Consider the following 21,687-nt stretch of genomic DNA (forward strand, 5'->3'; position numbering starts at 1 on the left):
AATTGTCTGTAAGAGATCATTCGAAGAAGAGGCAGAAATACGCAGTTTTAAGTATGAATTTCTGTACAGAGGACGAGCGTGGCCTAGTAGACAGCGCACTGGTCTATTGAGCCAAAAGTCCCGGGTTCGATTCCCGGTAGAGCTAAAAAATTTTATTCGCTCGTTCTCCTCTCGGAAGGCAATGGCAAACCACCGAGAGTTATGTCTTGCCACGAGAACTTATCTAAAAAAATATAACCGCTCGAAGTCGGCGTTAAACTGTAGGTCCCATATACAATGTGTATAATCCAGGTGCGCAACACATGTATATGAAGAGAAGTCACTACACTCGGATACGAGTAATAGGACTGAGAATTAATGAAGGACGAATATATCCACATCCCTCTTCTAAACACACATACAAACGCATGCACGCACGCACGCACGCACGCACGCACGCACGCACGCACGCACGCACGCACGCACGCACGCACGCACGCACGCACGCACGCACGCACGCACGCACACACGCACTGTTTCTTTTGTTTTTGCCAAGAAATAGCGAATCAAAGGTTGCTCCCGTATGGCCAGACTCTAATTAGAAGGACTTTAATAAGATGTTCCATTAAATAGTTATATTTTAAATTTATGACTTAGGTATTGGTTCTTACTTTTTTCTTTTTTTTGTTTTTTGCTCCTTTATTAGAGAAAGCTTTGTTTTTATTAAATTTTTTTTAGTTTTCGATGCCAACAATAAACTAATCTGAACTGATAAATTATAAGGACTGGGTCAAAGAAAGGTATGAAGAAAAACAATAGGAGAGACGAAAATTATGTGGATTGTATAACTCCATCATATAAAAGATTCAGATTTTCGGTATCTTTTTCCAGATTGATGGTGTTATTATGCTTTTTGATAAAAAACATTTTTACGATCTTTTTTTTTCTCTCAAATGTTTCTCTTTATGTAGGATTTTAGGTGTGGACCATTTAAATTTGTGTCCATATGTTAACCCATACTTATTAACAATTGAATGATTGTTTTCATATTTTTTTATATCGTTTCGATGTTCTTTCACGCAGGTTTCCTAGTGTCTTTAGTTTGTTCTATCAAGAGACACGGTAGTGTCTCGCGCCAAGTACACGCGGAGCGAGACCGACCGTGACTCTTTTACGCGACGCGACGGGTTGCGAGTACCCGAGATGTTGAGATCTCGATAACGAGTGAACGGATCAAGTTCTAAGTAGGCTTGATCGATAGCTTGGGGTCCAATTAGGGGGGGGTTTCTCTCATAATATTCCGCTACGTGCCCTACGAGCGGAGATATTGCGACGCAAAGTCCAAATGTGAAAATTTTTTATTAAGATACTTCTTCTACTTCTAACGCCGACGTCTGATATGATGACGTCATAATCAGAAACGTCACTTTCACTTTTTCGACGCTGGCGGCGCAGGTATCGCCAGTTTCGATATCGCGCGCGTATTTCGAAATTAGGTCCATAGACTTATCGGTCAGAAGGAAGATTTCTATTTAGGTAAATTAGGTATATATATAAATAATATATATTGAGTTAACGGAAAAGAAGATTCTCTACGCTTGGCAGAAAATGCCGCTAGGAAATTTTTAAGTCGATTCTTATGAATTAAGCTTGAATTCGATGTCTAGGTATCCCAGGTTGCCGATGACGAGGTCCAGATAGTGCGCTTCATAGTTTTCGGTGTCCAGGTGTAATAACACGTTGAATTCGATGTCTACGTGTCCCAGGTTGCCGATGACGAGGTCCTCATAGTGCGCTCCGTAGTTTTCGGTGCCTACGTGTATTAATACCTTGAATTCGATGTCCACGTGTCCCAGGTTGCTGATGACGGGATCCAGATAGTGCGCTTCAGAGTTTTCGGTGTCCATGTGTAATCGTACGTTGAATTCGATATCTAGGTGTCCCAGGTTGACGATGACGAGGTCCACATAGTGCGCTCCGTAGTTTTCGGTGTCTACGAGTATTAATATCTTGAATTCGATGTCCACGTGTCCCAGGTTGCCGATGACGAGGTCCTCATAGTGCGCTCCGTAGTTTTCGGTGTCCAGGTGTAATCGTACGTTGAATTCGATGTCTAGGTGTCCCAGGTTGCCGATGACAAGGTCCACATAGTGCGCTCCGTAGTTTTCGGTGTCTACGTGTATTAATACCTTGAATTCGATGTCCACGTGTCCCAGGTTGCCGATGACGGGACCCAGATAGTGCGCTTCATAGTTTTCGGTGTCCAGGTATAATCGTACGTTGAATTCGATGTCTAGGTGTCCCAGGTTGCCGATGACGAAGTCCACATAGTGCGCTTCGTAGTTTTCGGTGTCCAGGTGTAATAATACGTTGAATGCGATGTCTAAGTGTTCCAGGTTGCCGATGACGAAGTCCACATAGTGCGCTTCATAGTTTTCGGTGTCCAGGTGTAAGAATACGTTGAATTCAATGTCTACGTGTCTCAGGTTGCCGATGACGAGGTCCACATAGTGCGCTTCGTATTTTTCGATGTCCAGGTGTAATAATACGTTGAATGCGATGTCTAAGTGTTCCAGGTTGCCGATGACGATGTCTAGATAGTGAGCTCCGTAGTTTTCGGTGTCTACGTGTATTAATACCTTGAATTCGATGTTTAGGTGTCCCAGGTTGCTGATGACGAGGTCCAGATAGCGCGCTCGGTAGTTTTCGGTGTCCAGGTGTAATCGTACGTTGAATTCGATGTCTAGGTGTCCCAGGTTGCCGATGATGAGGTCCACATAGTGCGCTTCGTAGTTTTCGGTGTCCAGGTGTAATAATACGTTGAATGCGATGTCTACGTGTCTCAGGTTGCCGATGACGAAGTCCACATAGTGCGCTTCATAGTTTTCGGTGTCCAGGTGTAAGAATACGTTGAATTCAATGTCTACGTGTCTCAGGTTGCCGATGACGAGGTCCACATAGTGCGCTTCGTAGTTTTCGGTGTCCAGGTGTAATAATACGTTGAATGCGATGTCTAAGTCTTCCAGGTTGCCGATGACGATGTCTAGATAGTGAGCTCCGTAGTTTTCGGTGTCTACGTGTATTAATACTTTGAATTCGATGTTTAGGTGTCCCAGGTTGCTGATGACGAGGTCCAGATAGCGCGCTCGGTAGTTTTTGGTGTCTAGGTGTAATAATACCTCAAATTCGATGTCTACGTGTTCCAGGTTGCCGATGACGAGGTCCACATAATGCGCTTCATAGTTTTTGGTGTCTAGGTGTATTAATAACTTTAAATCTGAATGGGTGCGTTCAGCCGATACTCCGCTAGCCTAGCAATTGTGAGCAGTCGCTCGTTTTCGCTCGTTTCCTCTCCTTTTAATATATTAGGTCAAAAGAGAGGAAACGAGCGAAAACGAGCGTCTGCTCATGATTGCTAGGCTAAAGGAGTATCGGCTGAACGCACCCAATGTAGGACACGTAGATATCGAATTCGAGGTATTAATACATGTAGACATTAAAAACTACGAAGCGCACTATGTGGACCTCGTCATCGGCAACTTGGAACACGTGGCCATCGAATTCAAGGTATTAATACACCTGTACACCGAAAACTATAGAGCGCACTATGTGGACCTCGTCATTAGCAACCTGGGACACCTAGACATTGAATTCAAGCTTGATTCATAAGAATCGACTTAAAATATCCCTAGCGGCAGAATTAGAATTGTCATGACATAATAAAAATTGGTAAATTAAAATTATGTCTAGACATAATAAAAATTGGACAAAAATTATGTCTAGACATACTAAAAATTGGATGAATTAAAATTATGTCTGACGTAAAAATAATTATCAAAAATATCGATACCTGAAGATATCGGTACATACATATACAGTTCCGAACAACATTCAGTAAGACACGCAAATAAAAATAAATAAAGAATTTTACAGTTAACGACTTATTAACATTAATCATGCTTTATTGCGATTATGTTTTATGTTGAAATTGAAAAATATATACAAGGTGTACAACTAAAAGGGTTACAGATTATTATTTTTAAAAAACTGAGCAAAATATTAAATTGTTGTTTTCTTTAGAAATAATAGTTCGTAACACTTTTAGCTTCATACCTTGTATTATATACGGTTTATGAGATTATAAGATATATTGTTTATAAGATTAAGATGCGTAACACTACAAAAAAACGTGACATCCGTACAAAATTACTTTTTTAAAAAAAGGTAAAAAAAGGCGCCAAGTACACGTATAGTAGTGTATATGTTGTTACCTAAAAAAAAATGAAAGTGGTAGTATTATACCTCGAAAAAACTTAAGTAACAAGTGGTAGACTTTTATATCTCGAAAAATCTCGGAAAAATCTAAGCAGTAGTATCTTTATTTCCGAAAAATTATAACTCAAGTGATACACGTCACAAAATTATGTTTCCTTATCAAAAAGAAAAGTCGCGCTTCAAGTGATCTATTACAATTACAAAAAAGAAATGATATCTCTTTAAATTAGAGCGCCAATTACAGAGAGAACATGTATATTGCCTCAAAAAATAATTGTTGCACTACTTTGAAAAATCTTTACATTGTGTCAATTAGAAAAGAATGTATGATAACAATTTTATAAGATTAAAAAATTTTATTTAAATTTAACAAGGGAATACAAGATATTTAAATACAAAGTTTACATGTGTATTTTTTAATGGTCACAAAGAATTACAGAGGTAACAGTACAAAATACAAATATTTTATTAAAATATTAATCCAACGAGGGAATACAATTTGTATTTAAATATAAATTTTATATATGTATTTTTCAATAGAATAAAATATTTAATCACAAAGAATTACAAAGGTAACAGTACAAAATAAAAATATTTTATTAAAATACATAAATTTTTCTTGTTAAAAAACTTGGCGCTGTTAGACCTCGAAATTTTAAATAAATAAATAAATTTATTCTATACTTAATTATAAGCCGCATTATCCGCCGTCCGCGTCGTCACGCACACCCATATCATTCACTCCCACATCCACGCTGATAATCATTTAATATTACTCCCATCGCATTTTTCTCTGAATTATTTTTATTTACTGTTGTCCTTATTTATTTAAAATTTCGAGGTCTAACAGCGCCAAGTTTTTTAACAAGAAAAATTTATGTATTTTAATAAAATATTTTTATTTTGTACTGTTACCTTTGTAATTCTTTGTGATTAAATATTTTATTCTATTGAAAAATACATATATAAAATTTATATTTAAATACAAATTGTATTCCCTCGTTGGATTAAATATTTTAATAAAATATTTGTATTTTGTACTGTTACCTCTGTAATTCTTTGTGACCATTAAAAAATACACATGTAAACTTTGTATTTAAATATCTTGTATTCCCTTGTTAAATTTAAATAAAATTTTTTAATCTTATAAAATTGTTATCATACATTCTTTTCTAATTGACACAATGTAAAGATTTTTCAAAGTAGTGCAACAATTATTTTTTGAGGCAATATACATGTTCTCTCTGTAATTGGCGCTCTAATTTAAAGAGATATCATTTCTTTTTTGTAATTGTAATAGATCACTTGAAGCGCGACTTTTCTTTTTGATAAGGAAACATAATTTTGTGACGTGTATCACTTGAGTTATAATTTTTCGGAAATAAAGATACTACTGCTTAGATTTTTTCGAGATTTTTCGAGATATAACAGTCTACCACTTGTTACGTAAGTTTTTTCGAGGTATAATACTACCACTTTCATTTTTTTTTAGGTATGTATAGGACGCGTTGCAATTGTCTCAATAAATTTTATAGTCTACTCCAGTTTCTATTAATCAGTCTGTCCTTTCCTCGCTTTATAAATACGTCTTTTTTTGTCTAGTGTAAAGAACACCAAAGCACATCTATTTAGCACAAGGCGATTTTTACTCAATCCTTTAAAATATAAGAGATCGTGTTTACGAACGTCGAAGGTGTTATCATTCGTATTGGTATCGATTTTATTGTAGTATTATTTAAGTATGTTTGATTGGCAAAACTAGCTAGTTGGTTTATTTTATTTTTCATGTTTGGTAATACTGTGAGTTCCTTGACTGGCAAATCGTCAGTTAAGTTCACACCTCAGATACTAAATTATTTTGTACTGGAATTTTTGTTTGTAAAAGTCTTGAATAAAGAAGGTTATGCTACAATTTTACAAAATAGGTAAGCGAAAGGTGGAAAGCATGGATAAATACTTAAGGCCCGAAAGATTTGATGTGGAACCAACCTCAATCTCCGCGGATCAGCAATGGTTACACTGCACTGGAAACGAACGTTCCCAAATTTCTTAAACCACATCAGCGATGCTTTAGAGGAGAGTTTTTAGCTATTGACCAACTATGTAGCTCCAAATGTGTATCAGTACATTAGTAAATCGTGCACATTTAAAGATGTCATAGACACCTTAGAGTCATTATATATAAAACCTAGAAACGAGATTTATGCCAGGCATTGCTTAACCACTAGACGACAACGTTTGGCGAATCGGTAGATCAGTATCTCTAAGTCTTAAAGCAAATGAGCAAGGAATGTAATTTTAAAGATGTTACGGCTGAACAAAATAAGAACGAATATATTAAAGACGCGTTCATTAGTGGTTTGATTTGTTCTCGTATACGGTAAAGGTTGCTTGAAAATACAACGCTTACTATGGATGCTGCTTTTAACCAAGCCCGAGTTCTGGAAATAGCTGAACAACACTCTGCTTTCTATTCGGACCCACTCTCTACCACAGTAGCTGCTAGCAATGTAGTTGAACCAGATTCAGTGACGCCTGACACAACTGTAGTAGCCATGTCAAAGACTGAAAAGTGTTACTTCTACGGGGAAACCCGCCACCCTCGAACGTCGTGTCCAGCGAGGAATGCTGTATGTAGCTTATGCAACAAAAAGGGACACTATCAACGAGTATGTAAATCAAAATCTCAACATCCTGTATCTAATACTATTGCCTCACTGCATCCGCCGGCACACTTGCATCTGTTTTTGCTGCTGCTCCAAATTATCTTAAGAAATCGATAGTGGATAAATCAATGGATTAATTCAATCAAATCAATTAAGTTAAATGGATCAAATCAAATAAGTTAAAGGCTTTAATAGACACCGGAAGCTCTAAGTTTTATCAACCGTTCTTTTGTAAAGAGAAGCAATATCAAGGTGTTGCCATTTGGCAAGATTACGTTGACCAACTTTTCTTTATCCACCGAAATAACAGGTCAATGCAAGGTAAATTTTGAAATGAAGAGCTGCACTTACAGTAACATTACAATGCTAGTAGTGGAAAATCTCTGCTCTCATGCTATAATTGGTCATGATGTACTGCAGTCTCACTCCTCGGTGAACATAGCTTTCCTCGGTAGGCGATTGACGTTCAACATTTGTAGTGTGGTTGTTGCCAAGGTACTTCCAGTCTGGCTGTTTGCTAACCTTACTCCAGATTGTACTCCAATAGCAACTAATTGTAAGTCTAGTAGACACTTCAAGGAAGACAGCCAATTTATTGCTTCAAAAATTAAAAGGCTATTAGAAGAGAAGATAAACCTAGAACTTAGCAATTCACCATAGCGTGCTCAAGCTTTTGTGGTGAGGGACGATAATCATAAAGCAAGAATGGTTATTGAGATTACTCTTAAACTATAAATAAGTTTACAATGCTAGACGCATGGCCTCTTTTAAATATTAAAAACATTATTACTAAAGCTTCTCAGTGAATGAGGTTTTCAGCACCATAGACCTCAAAAGTGCTTATCATCAAATACCAATTTTGGAGTCAGAAATGCAATATACCGCCTTTGAAGCCAACGAGAAGCTATATCAATCCCTGTGTATTCCTTTTGAAGCCACAAATGGAGTAGCCTGCTTTCAAAGAACAATGGACCAAATAGTGAAAGATAGTGGAAGTTGAAAATTTTGAGGGTACGTATCCATATCTAGATAACGTTACGATTGGTGGAAAGAATCAGGAAGAACATGATCGTAATTTAAACAAATTCTTAGCAGCTGATAAATACAATCTAACCTTGAATAAGGACAAATGCCAGTTTTCTGTCAGATCTGTTACTTTACTGGGGTAAGTAATTTCCAACAAAACAATTAAGCCTGATCCCAAGTTTCTTCAACCTCTTCTCAAAATCTACTAATTCCTAAAGAAACAGCCTCCTTACGTCAAGCCTTAGGCATGCTCTTATATTATTCTAAATGGATACCTAGTGTTTTGGAACGGCAGGGAATTCGAAGTCTAAGGCGAGTGAATCTGACTCTCGAAGCTCTGGTAAAAGTTGAAGTTTATTCTCTATCTATATGTACATCGAGGTTCGGGTTTAACTTTAGATTATCTTATGCCGGCGCACAAGAGCGCCGGACTTCTCAAAAAAGTCTAAAGCGAGAGCTTCTTTGCTGCGCGCTTAGATGAAATTACGTTATTGTTAGCGTCTGCTGATTTTCTCGGAGTTGCGGGGGCCCGATCGAGGGGTAACTCCGGGATTACAGGGGAGGGCAGGGCTGGCTCGCTGGTCGTCGGTTCGCTGGTCCTCGATTTGCTGCTCTTCTTTGATTTCTTCTTCTTATCCGTTTGGGTGCCCACGGTCTTTCAGGCACCCGGTGATAAAGGCCTCTGTGCCCGAGGGTCGCCCGGTGTTACGCTCAGCCCTGGTGGGCGTGTGAGTCTCCTATGCGACTCGGGGAGGCTTATTCTCCTTAAGTGCCAACGCGGCTCTGGTGGATGCGCCGGTCTTGCGGCCGCGGGTCGTTTTGGCGTCCTCTGCTGGAGCCTTGAGCAGAGCGGCCCTTAACTACCACCACAGATCGAACGATTGTTTGGCGGGTGGGAGGGCTGGACTCTTCCTGGCTCGACAGCAGACGCTGGTCGTTGGCCCCTCGTTCCGAGGAATGGGAAGCGTATTCCGCTCGCTCCAGGTTGGAGCGGAATGTGGTATTCGTCTCAATCGCGCAGTCTTTTTACCCTGGTTTATTTAACGCCCGGAGGAGTGTTGATGCGTGAGAAGAATAATTTCTTTATAAGCAGGCTCGCCCTTATGTACGTTTCCGTCTGAATTTTAAGTGCGAGTAATGATAGCCGCCCCGCGGCGACAGGTGTTACTTGCGGCGCGCGAGTGGGGTGGTGCCGCGCGCGCCCGGTCTGACGGGCTTGAGCGCGCAGAACGGGTTGCCGCTCTCGCAGGCGCGCCGTTCGGAGATCGGATCCGAACACCTAGGTTTTTGGAGAGAGAGCGTCTTCTATTGGAAAAAAATTCATTCCCACTTTTGGATGAAGCTGTCTGTGCTTTTGAAATCTTGAAGAATGAAGTGGCCAGAGCAACAATAGCTGCTATACAGAATGACGTGCCATTTAAGGTGGAAACCGATGCCAAGGTGGATGCCTCTGACTTTGCCATCGCCGCCACCCTAAGCCCAGCGGGTCGGCCCGTTGCCTTCTTTTCCAGAACATTAAATAAATTTGAACAGCAACATTCATCTATAGAGAAAGAAGCTTATGCCATTGTGAAATCTTTACGTTATTGGCGACATTATCTGATTGATCGTCACTTTGAAATCATCACTGACCAACGCTCTGTCTTATTTATGTTTAATCAACAGCATTCCAGCAAGATAAAGAACGAGAAAATAATAAGATGGTGTCTCGAGCTCGCCTGCTTCAAGTTCACTATAATCTACCGTCCTGGTAGTGAAAATGCTTTAGCTGATGTTTTCTCAAGAATAAGTGCCGCTATGACCTCGAGTATGGACCTCGGGGCATTACATGTGGCGCTTTGCCATACAGGTATCACTCGATTGAATCATTGGGCCCGCGTCAAGAATCTGTCCTTTTCTATGGAGGATGTTAAGAAAGTCACAAACTTGTGCCAAATTTGTGCCGAACTAAAACCGCGCTTTTATAAGTTTGAAAGAAAGTTAATAAAAGTTACTTCGCCGTTTGAGAGACTGAATCTGGATTTCAAAAGTCCCTTACATACCAAGATAAAAAATCAGTGCCTTTTGACGATTGTCGACGAATTTTCAAAATTCCCCTTTACTGTGCCATGTGCTAATGTTTCAACAGCTACAGTGATAAAACACTTGAAACATCTTTTCTCTATTTTTGGAATACCTGCATATATACATTCAGACCGAGGAGCCTCATTAATGTCACATGAGTTAAGATTTTTTACCTCTCAGGGCATTGCAACTAGTTGAACAACTCCCTACAACCTTAGAGGAAATGGGAAAGTGGAAAGGTACAACGGAATAATATGGAAGACTATCATGCTAGCTCTCAAATCAAACAACAGGAAAACTGAGAATGGGAAGAGGTGCTAGACTCTGCATTACACTCTATTCATTCTCATCTCTGTATGGCGACAAATGTTACACCGCACGCGAATGTTCAATCATTCTAGACGATCATTTAATGAGAGTTCTACACCAACGTGGTTAACTGACTAGTTTTAATGAAGAGATGTTTGTAACAGTAAATATGACCCTTTGGTGGACAAAATAGAGGAAAAATCCCAATAAAAATCGAGGTGATAATGAAGTGGACTCGCTCAAATACTCATCAACTAATCAGCAAGAAAAAGAGCTTGAAAAGGCAGAGAATGACAAACGTCTAAGGCTTTCAGAGAAGTTAGACAGGGTACAACGTCCTGTTCGTTCAAGACACCCGCGTATTTGTCTGAATATGTGACTGACTTAAAATAAGGGGGGGTGAATGTGGTATTATTTAAGTATGTTTGATTGGCAAAACTAGCTAATTGGTTTATTTATTTTTTATGTTTGGTAATACTGAGAGTTCCTCAACTGGCACGCCTCTGCTGACAGATCGTCAGTTAAGTTCACACCTCAGATATTAAATTATTTTGTACTGAAATTTTTGTTTGTAAAAGCCTTGAATAAAGAAAGTCATACTCCAATTATATTACGGTATCTCAGTTCTTTTAATCTCTTGTTAACATGTTTGTTAATAATATGTTTAAGGAAACAATTGTTTATAAGAATACTTTTTACTGTTTCAATGTTGAAACCGTAAAACTTTTTATCTGTGATAAATAGATGATAAATTTGCATTACTGTTCGAGATCCGTCGAACTTTCCTACGCGAAACATCGGCTCGAAAACATTATTATATTTAACATCGAGAAATACCGATGTTTATGTGGTTCGAGCTCGGTCGAACTTGTGCGAAACATACGTTCCCCGCGATCAAAGCCCATCGATCGCGATCACGCGTTACGAGAGTGCTCCCTTATTTGTCGAAGCACGGAAACGGCTGTTGTGACGCGTGATGTGATCATACGGACGAATAGCGATTCAGCTCTCATCGCGCGTTCGTTCCTGAAAAACAACCCTCTTGAGTAAACGGCGAATTCGCTCGCCGGACAGTCAGTCGTTGCTGAGGATTCCTAGCCTCAAGTCGTGGGCCAGAACTCATAGCCGAAAAGTCGTCGTGTATCAATCCTCGTCTAAAGACAGCACGGCTCTCTCCCTCTTAAATCGCTGCTTGAATCGCTACTCGCTCGTTTCGTCTCAAAGTGCGGATCTAAGTTACTTATATTTCTTCATTAAGTGTACTACTTAGCGAGAGGTCCGAAAACTTCCGGTTGTGCTCCGCTCGCGATCGTTCTTCTGCCGCGCGCTCAAGATTCGTTCGACGCGTACAAGATCTCCGCTCATCGAGAGGCTTCGACACGAGAAGCCGAGACAAGATTTCCGTTCGCGATACCTGGCAGAAAAGTACGAACGACTCAGAAGATTTCCGAATCCGCGGCGCACGATCAGTTGTTCCCCCTCGCGTCTTTTCCGTTCTTGAAATAAAGAATATATATTTTTTTGTGCAATCTGTGTTCCGAGTGCTTTAATCCTCATTCCTCCCGCGAATTTACGACTCGCGTTTCACACGCTTCTCGCTCAACTCTGAGCGGAATCCAGATTCAGGGCGACCGTCGGAAAGCGACGCCCGAACATTTTGGTCCTTCGAGCCGGATAGAAGCGTGTGGAGGGTCGAGTGTGTGACAAGTGTGCATATTCGTCACCATGTCCGAGCATCTTGGGAAACAGGCGCAGCTTCAACGTTCGATCGAGCGTTATCTCGATAATTTCAAGAAAATCGAAAAGGGGAACTTAACCCCGGCGAAGGTGCGTTCCCGCATTCAATCTTTAAAGGAGCTCTGGGCTTCGTTCTTCGACGGCCACGCAGATCTCCTGCATCGGATTCCTGAATCGAGCCGAGCAGCCCTGAGCTACTTCCAGGACAACGCCTTCGACACGACTCTCGCAGCCTATCAACACGCCCTCAACTACATGACGGAGTGCCTGGAGGAATTAGAGCCCGTCGTGAGTCCGAACCCTATTTTCTCGAGTTCGCGATCGAACTTAACGGTACCGGCGTTCTCTCTCTCACATCTGCCTCCGATTAAATTGCCTCCGTTCGATGGCGACCACGACGACTGGGAGACGTTTCGCGATAGATTCACCGCGTTAATTAAGAATAACAAAGATCTCGATGATTTCGCGCGCATGCATTTTCTCGCTTCATGTTTGAAGGGTCGCGCGGCCGAGTGCATCGCAAATATCTCGATTACTGCGGATAATTTCGCCATTGCATGGCAAGCTCTCATCGCGCGGTACGAGCACAAACGAAGGTCTCTTAATTTGAATCTTTCTACTCTAATTGAGTTACCAAAAATCACGCGCGAGTCTGCTTCGGATTTACAGACATTGTACGATAAAGTCAGTACCGCGGTAGCTTCTCTTAAAAATCTAAAGCGCCGACCTGATGAATAGTGGAACGATGTTCTCGTTCACCTCATCGTACATAAATTAGATCCGATAACGCGTAAAGCGTGGAGTGTAAAATCGAGCGATACCGATGATCTGCAATCATACGAAGACCTTTGTCGGTTTCTCAAATCTCGTACCCGCGCGCTCGAAGACTGTGCGATCGGTTCCTCAAGCAAAACCGCGTCGAAATCTGCGAACTCGTCGCGAGTGCACGCCGCGAACGCCTCCGCCAACGACTCGACTCCTTGTCCTTTATGTAAAGCGTCACACTTCATAAATCTGTGTCCATCGTTTATAAGCAAGAATGCGAGTCAGCGTCGAGAGATCATTAAACAACACAAAAGGTGTTTTAATTGCTTAAGTACCAAACACTCCGTGCAGGATTGCAAAAGCAAATATTCTTGTCGCGTATGTCATAAAAGGCATCACTCTCTGCTGCATTCTGACTCGGACTCTTGCTTCAGTGCCACAGGCGCTGTCTCTAGCGACAGTTCTTCCTCAAAGGACAATGCGGCGATTAAGGAAAGATATTCACCTAGCATGGTCAAAAAAATCGATTTTTTTTGCATTTTCTTGAAGCTTGAGGTCTCAAAAATATCTGGTTAAAATTGCAAGTCAATATCTCGATAAATAACGAAGTTACAGCCGAGAGAGTGAACCGTCTCCGAGAGCGCAACAAGCGAAAGCTAAAGGAGAACTGAAGAATTTCCGTCACGATTATTCAGCATTGCCAAAAACGGTGTTAGATTCCATCAAACCAATTTACGAAAACCTCAGCAATGACAAATTGTTGGAACGCTGTGTTGGCGGATACACACAAAACAGCAATGAGAGCTTCAACCAACTGATTTGGAAGATAGCTCCAAAAACGATGCACAGCGGGGCCAAAATTGTTAACATTGCTGCATTTCTTGCAACATGCACGTTCAACAATGGTGTCACGTCATTGTTAGAAGTCATGAACGTGTTAGGAATATCGGTCGGATCGGGCGCGCACTTGTACGCTGCGCAAGAAGACGAAACTCGCATAGCGAAAGCCGAGCTGCAAGCGCAAGAACAGACGAAAGAAGGACGAATACGGCGCCGACAACAAAATTTAGCCAATATGAACATTCCGTTGACTGCAGAAGACCTACACTATGGAGCTGGTATCGATGATTCCATGTAAGTTGACAAATTTCATGATTTATTCATTCCCAAATTTTCAAACGCGTTTTTCTCAAAACCACGTTTTTCAAATCGGTACCCAAAATTTCTCGAAAACCAATGAACCGATCGCCTTGAATTTTTTTTTGTGGTTATTCTATACATCATTATCTAGTACTTGTCATAGGATTTTTTTTTCGTTGCTTAGTTTTTGTTTTATAGGCAAAATAATAACTGATTTTTGGTCGAAAAATCGCTATGTTATGTTCAAACGTCCGCCATTATTTTGTCATAAATCGATATTTTCAAAATCGGCTATGACAAGTACTAGATTATAGTATCTAATTTAATAATCTTTTTGGTTTTTTTGTTTCAGATGATTTTTGAAGAAACGCCAGTGGGTACCGTTTACCCGGATTTTTTTACGGCGCTCCAAAGGTTATACCACAACCTCGTCAATTTTTGATTTTTTTTAATAAAAAAAAATTGGACATATTCTTGAATGTGTATACTTTTAGATAGAAAAACTCCCAATCCGAAATTTCAAATAGTTTTCCTTAAAAAAATTCGCAAAAATGACCTTTTTCGGCCTCCTAGGTGTATATCTCCCCTTAACTGCTCGTCGCCTCAAGCCTCTGACTCGAAATCGGAAGTCAACTCTTTTTTCGCGGCGGCGAAAAATCGCTCGCCGATTCTATTGGCGACAGCGTGGATCACGGTCCGCAGTTCGTCCGGCCGTACCGCCGTCGTCAGAGCGTTACTCGACCAGGGCTCCGAGATGACGTTCATCTCGGAGAACTTGGCGCAAACCTTGCGAGTCAAACGGATTCGCATGCCGATCTCGATTTTCGCCGTCGGCGGAATTAACGCCGGGACATTTCAAAACGCGACACACATATTCATTTCACCGCGCGCGTTTCTCGTCCCGTCCTTCTCGACTACGGCGCTCATTCTCCCGTCCGTAACCTCCTACATTCCGAAACGCAACGCGGATATTTCGTCCATCTCATATCTCTCCGACTTACCGCTAGCCGACACGGATCCGACGAGTCGCGATCCAATCAGTCTCATTATTGGAGCGGATCTCTATAGTGAGATTATTCACGACGGCGTGCGTAAAGGGGGGATCGGGCAACCTATCGCGCAAAATTCTATATTCGGATGGGTCATCTCTGGACCCGTCAGTTCAGCCGCGTTTCCTGAACAATCCTCAGCGAAAGTTCCTCGAATCTCAACGCATCATATTTGCTCTCTCTCGCTGGAGAAAGAACTCCGCCGGTTCTGGGAAATCGAGGAGCTTCCGCAGCGATCCGCTCTTACACAAGAAGAGAAGGATTGCGAAGAGCATTTCCGCTCGATTCTCGCAATTCGGAGGGACGCTACGTCGTGCGTCTCCCATTTAAGAAAGGCCCTCCTATCAAAATCGGGGAGTCTCGGGTTCAAGCCGAGAAAATGTTAAATTCGCTAACTCGTCGACTTCGTGACAAACCGGAAGTTATGAAAGACTATCATACTTTCTCGACAAGTACGAACGTCTCGGACACATGCGACCGTTATCTCCCGCGCAAGACAACGACCAAAGCGTCTATCTTCCACACCACGGGGTGATTCGGGAAGATAGCGTTACCACACGTCTCCGCGTCGTGTTCAACGCGTCAAGCGTCACCTCTAACGGTACCTCTCTCAACGACCACTTGCATATTGGTCCGAAAAAGCAAACCGATATTTCCGCCATAATTGCGCGGTGGCGCAGATACAAATACGTTTATTTGGCGGATATCGCGAAAATGTATCGCCAAATTCTCGTCGATTCTCGCGATATAAATTACCAAAGAATTTTATGGAGACGGTCTCCTCACGACGCGATAATTATTTTCCTGTTGCTAACCGTGACTTATGGCCAAGCCTGCGCGCCCTTTCTTGCCCTTGCCGTTCTCGAGCAATTAACTATCGACGAGGGTAAACACTTTCCCCTTGCCATTCCGATTCTCAGAGAACATATTTACATCGACGATGCCGTATTCGGAGCTGACGACAAGCCTCATATTCGACAAATTCGAGATCAGTTAGTTGCCTTATTAAAACGCGGAGGGTTCAAGTTAAAGAAATGGGCAAGTAACTCCCCCTCTCTTCTAGACGATATTGACGTCGCGGATCATGGGCTAGCCGGTAAAAAGCCCTTCGCGAAAGACGAACAGCTCAAAACTCTCGGTATCGGGTGGAACCCCTCTAAAGATGTTTTCGAATATCGCGTCGCGCTTTCGGATAAAGTTCCCGATACCAAACGTACCATATTGTCCGCTGTCGCGAAACTTTACGATCCGTTGGGCTGGGCCACGCCTGTCACGATCGCCGCGAAAATCCTCATGCAAAGGCTCTGGCAACTTAATATCCAGTGGGATGAGCTTCTTTCCGAATCGGTTTTCGCAAGATGGAACGATATATATTCTCGTTTATCAGCTTTCGGTCACGTGCAAATTCCTCGTTGGAACGGCCTCGGGCCTGATGCCGAACGTTCCGAAATACACGGTTTTGCGGACGCTTCGAATCATGCTTACGCCGCAGTTGTTTATATAAAAGTAGTGTCTTCGTCGGGCAAAGTCACGATATCGCTGCTTGTTGGTAAATCTAAGGTCGCTCCTTTGAAAACGATAAGCATACCTTGACTCGAATTATGTGCGGCCTTGCTTCTAGCGCGACTTATTGATTTTGTTCGAGCGTTAAATGGTTATCAGAATCTGCCGTATTATTGTTGGACGGATTCCAACATCGTGCTTGCTTGGATCGCTCAATAACCTTCGCGATGGAAGACGTTCGTCGCCAATCGCGTTACTCAAATTCAAGCTCTCGTTCCGCGTGCCTCATGGCGACACGTCTCAACTAACGATAATCCCGCGGATTGCGCATCGCGCGGCATTTTCGGCGATGAACTTCTAAATCATGAACTATGGTGGCACGGCCCTTCCTGGCTCACTCTCAATTCCGACGAATGGCCGATCGGCGACACGCGTCTTCCCGAAAGCGCTCCCCTCGAGGAGAAAACTATCGTTTTGCAATGTCACGCCCCCGGTCAATGGGATCTCGCCACGAAATACTCCTCATGACCTCGGTTGATTTGCGTCACCGCGTATATAATTAAGTTTACCCGTTTCTGTCGTCGCGATCGACCTTCCGACTCGCTCAACATCGCGCTGACCGCCTCTCCTCCCTCGAAAAGTATCTCGCTCTCCGCGCCCGAATGTAATTAAGCTAAAACCTTTTGGTTTAAACAAATTCAAGCCGATCTGTTTTCGAGCGAAATCAAAACGTTGTCACGAAATCAAAACCTATCGACTAAAAGCTCGATTCTCTCTCTTCGACCGTTTTTAGATCAAGACGGAGTTCTACGCGTGGGTGGGCGCCTCGGCAACGCTCCCTTACCGTTTCCCGTACGCCATCCTATCTTATTATCTTCGCACCCCCTAGTCAAGCTCCTCGTAAATCAAGCTCACTTACGAGCCCTGCACGCAGGACCTCAGCTCACTTTGAATATTCTCCGTCGCGACTTCTGGATCATTCGCGCGCGCAACATAGTCAAAGCGGTTATACATAATTGCGTTACATGCACGCGCGAGCGAGCGGCAGTTCCTACTCAAATCATAGGCAATCTGCCCGAGCCACGCGTAACCTCGACAATTCGCAGTTTTCTGCACTGCGGTGTGGATTATGCGGGACCAGTTCTTATTCGCGCTTCCTCCGATCGCGGTATTACCTCCCGCAAGGCGTACATAGTCTTATTTGTTTGTCTCGCGACGAAGGCCATCCACCTAGAGTTGGTTGGAGATTACTCCACTCCCGCGTTTCTAAACGCTTATTCCCGGTTCTGCGCTCGTCGCGGCCTTCCGCAATGTATGTATTTCAATAACGGAACTACCTTCGTCGGGGCAGACCGAGAAATGCATCGAGCGTATAAATTCGCCGTTCAAGACCCAAATTTTCTAAATTTAACCGCGTCAGATAACATTACGTGGAATTTCCTCCCCCCTTCAGCCCCGCATTTCGGCGGGCTATGGGAGGCGGGCGTGCGGAGTGTCAAAACTCATTTGCGTCGCGTCTTAGGGACTCACACTTTAACCTTCGAAGAATTCTCGACCTTATTGTGTAGAATCGAAGCGAGTCTGAATTCTCGACCGATCGTTCCTCTCGCCGACACCCTCGATGATTACGAATGTCTCACCCCCGGTCATTTTTTGGTCGGATCCGCTCTCACGGTCAACCCGGAACCATCTTTGCTCGATCTAAACGAGAATCGTTTGTCGCGATGGCAACTAGTCCGACACATTACCGAAAAATTCTGGAAAATGTGGAGTAACGACTACGTGAACACTCTACAACAACGAGCAAAATGGCGAACGGTCAAGCCGCCGATCGGTCTCGGACAACTCGTCCTCTTGCGCAATCCCACGTTGCCCCCGTGCAAATGGGAGCTCGGCCGCATAACGCAATGCCATCCCGGGCCCGACGGTTTCACGCGCGTAGTGACCGTGAAAATGGCCACTTCCGAATACCAAAGGCCAATCGTAAATCTATGCGTTTTACCGGTCAACAGCGAGGCGACGAGCGATTAATCATACTTCTTGCATCAAGGCGAGACGCGCGTTAGATCTAAGTATTATAATCTAAGCTAGTTAAAGCAATTCGTCTATGTTATTCCACGGCGGGCGGCGTTGCCCCTTTAATTTTCTGTATGTCTCTGTAAACTTCTCGCGCTGATGTTTTATGTTTTTCTATTATCGCGCATTATTTCGAAACTATCGTTCCGAGGCGGACGGTATGTTCGAGATCCGTCGAACTTTCCTACGCGAAACATCGGCTCGAAAACATTATTATATTTAACATCGAGAAATACCGATGTTTATGTGGTTCGAGCTCGGTCGAACTTGTACGAAACATACGTTCCCCGCGATCCCCGCGCCCTCAAAGCCCATCGATCGCGATCACGCGTTACGAGAGTGCTCCCTTATTTGTCGAAGCACGGAAACGGCTGTTGTGACGCGTGATGTGACCATACGGACGAATAGCGATTCAGCTCTCATCGCGCGTTTGTTCCTGAAAAACAACCCTTTTGAGTAAACGGCGAATTCGCTCGCCGGACAGTCAGTCGTTGCTGAGGATTCCTAGCCTCAAGTCGTGGGCCAGAACTCATAGCCGAAAAGTCGTCGCGTATCAATCCTCGTCTAAAGACAGCACGGCTCTCTCCCTCTTAAATCGCTGCTTGAATCGCTACTCGCTCGTTTCGTCTCAAAGTGCGGATCTAAGTTATTTATATTTCTTCATTAAGTGTACTACTTAGCGAGGGGTCCGAAAACTTCCGGTTGTGCTCCGCTCGCGATCGTTCTTCTGCCGCGCGCTCAAGATTCGTTCGACGCGTACAAGATCTCCGCTCCGCGAGAGGCTTCGACACGAGAAGCCGAGACAAGAATTCCGTTCGCGATACCTGGCAGAAAAGTACGAACGACTCAGAAGATTTCCGAATCCGCGGCGCACGATCAGTTGTTCCCCCTCGCGTCTTTTCCGTTCTTGAAATAAAGAATATATATTTCTTTGTGCAATCTGTGTTCCGAGTGCTTTAATCCTCATTCCTCCCGCGAATTTACGACTCGCGTTACACACGCTTCTCGCTCAACTCATCTGAGCGGAATCCAGATCCAGGGCGACCGTCGGAAAGCGACGCCCAAACAATTACCATTCAATCAATTTGACAGAAGAAATTGCATTTGTTTCGTCTTAGAAACAATTAAAAATTTTGAAGTTAACATTTATAAAATTCCGAAAAATGCTGTAGGTGGAGTCCGACGCTCGATAGCTAATTCTTTGTAGAAATTTTTGGGAAACTACAAACATGTCAACTACATAGATCGTCATATTTTAAACAAGTTTACTGAATGCAAAAAATTTGAGAGACAACGATGATGTCTTTATCACCAAGGCTGTTGAAGGTCAAGTCACGGTAAAAAATGACTATGACTATGTCATCTTGGAACTAGAAATCCGACATTTGTGGGACAATAGGGTTGTTTAGAATTATTCTGTATCTCTCTTACTGCTAAAATCATCTTCCCCTCGTAAAAGGCTTCGTTTATGTATTCTATAGTCAATGATAGTCATCGGAACTCTACTGTGTTTAGTTTGTGTAATCATATATGTGTATATACATATACATATGCGTGCACGCTATACCATGCCGTGCATTTACTTACTTAAAGCGCTATAACTTTTTTATTTATTCGAATTTTTACTTTGAACTTTGGGAAAATTTTCTTAAGATACCATATTTTACGAAAATATTAATATTATAATAATTATAAAATTGATTTTTTACTCTTCTAGGTATATTGCTCCTGTTAACTTTTCATTGTCCTCGTAGGCGAATGCTCATACTAGAGTATAGTACAGTTTATTAATTTTAGGTTAGCTTTCTTTATTCTGGTTGATTAAATTTTAATCCAATGTCAATCCCAATCTATGTGTGATATGAGCTTAAGACTATGTTGGGTTATGCATAAAAGGTCAAACCTCACCGATGACTTTGACCTTGACTGGCCTTGACATATGTTGTCAAGGTCATTATCCTGAGTGACTTTCAAAAGGTTTTACCCGGCTCATGTCGTTGTTTATTAAAAGGTTATGAACAAAAAAGTTGAAAATATATAACAGTTTGTGTTAGTGCTAAAGGAAATAATTTGCTGATATATGTGAATAAACAGTACACATATAGGAGGGGGAGAGGCTACACCCCTCCCTTGCAACCAGGAAGAGGGGGTGGACCTCCTTTTGCGTAGAAAAGTTGAAAACCTGAACTGTACAATAATATACCTCATTTCGCCCTGTAAGCAGGGGTGAGGTGAGGTAGGGTAAACTTCGTTTTGCGTGAAAAGTACAATGCTGTCTAAACTTGATTTTTCTTTGTTCACATATGTACTATTTTCATATACATATTAGTCGTTTATGCCGTTCAAAACTCAAAATAACTGCTGGCAAAGCTTCCGAAAACGTCTATGCTCAGATTTAGGTCAAACTTTGTAAATATAGATTTCGATCTTTTAGATAAAAAAGACATATACCAAAGGATTTTTAGCGACTTAAAAGTTAAGTAATTTTTTAAACATTTTTAATTTACTGCCTCCACGCATATACACTTAGAACTAACTCAGTATATTACAAACCAAAACAGCTCGCAAGTAATGTAAACAACCGTAAAGTCATACCCATCAAAGTCATAACATAAACATCACTGGCGAAACTTCACAAAATCAGAAACGTTGTAAACTTATGTGGCAACTCGTCTCGCGTGAAAGTGTATGCGTGGAGGGAGTAGGTTCCACCCCCTCTGCGGGGGGCTCTACTACCGTTAAACTAGATACATATTGTGCCTTGCAAAGTACATGCGTGGACTTTCCACGCGTAGAAAGTTCTAAACCTATGTGGCAACTTGTCTCGCGTGGAAAGTGTATGCATAGAGGCAGTAGGTTAAAAATGTTAAAAAAGTTACTTAAGGAGGTTGAAACAGTTTGGTCAATCAAAGATTTTTGTTTGTAAAAAATATATATGATAGTATAGGATCTACCGCATGTGTGGAATAAATTTCAGATTTACTGACCATCCAGGAGTTGAAATATTAAATTCCAAAAATGCGTTGTTTTACATGGGGTTATATGGAGAAAGCGTTGGCGGCGATGATCGATTCCAATTTTCTTTAATATTTAGTAAA

General features: G+C 42.2%; 2 protein-coding genes across 9 annotated transcripts in view; both read left to right on the forward strand.

The window, feature by feature from the left end:
• The window catches only part of LOC143905910 (sodium-coupled monocarboxylate transporter 1), a 242,072-nt gene that overhangs the window by 97,722 nt on the left and 122,663 nt on the right, over nt 1-21,687 (forward strand). The gene's annotated exons all lie outside the window — the stretch shown is intronic.
• On the forward strand, nt 12,045-14,549 carry LOC143905880 (uncharacterized). The gene is made up of 3 exons (XM_077421529.1): nt 12,045-12,369; nt 13,517-13,955; nt 14,314-14,549. The coding sequence occupies exons 1-3, from the start codon at nt 12,045-12,047 to the stop codon at nt 14,315-14,317; spliced, it is 768 nt and encodes a 255-aa protein (XP_077277655.1). The 3' UTR covers nt 14,318-14,549.

This window comes from Temnothorax americanus, unplaced genomic scaffold (genome assembly GCF_048541705.1).
Source record: "Temnothorax americanus isolate GAGA-0224 unplaced genomic scaffold, ASM4854170v1 Scaffold69, whole genome shotgun sequence".
NCBI lineage: Eukaryota > Metazoa > Arthropoda > Insecta > Hymenoptera > Formicidae > Temnothorax > Temnothorax americanus.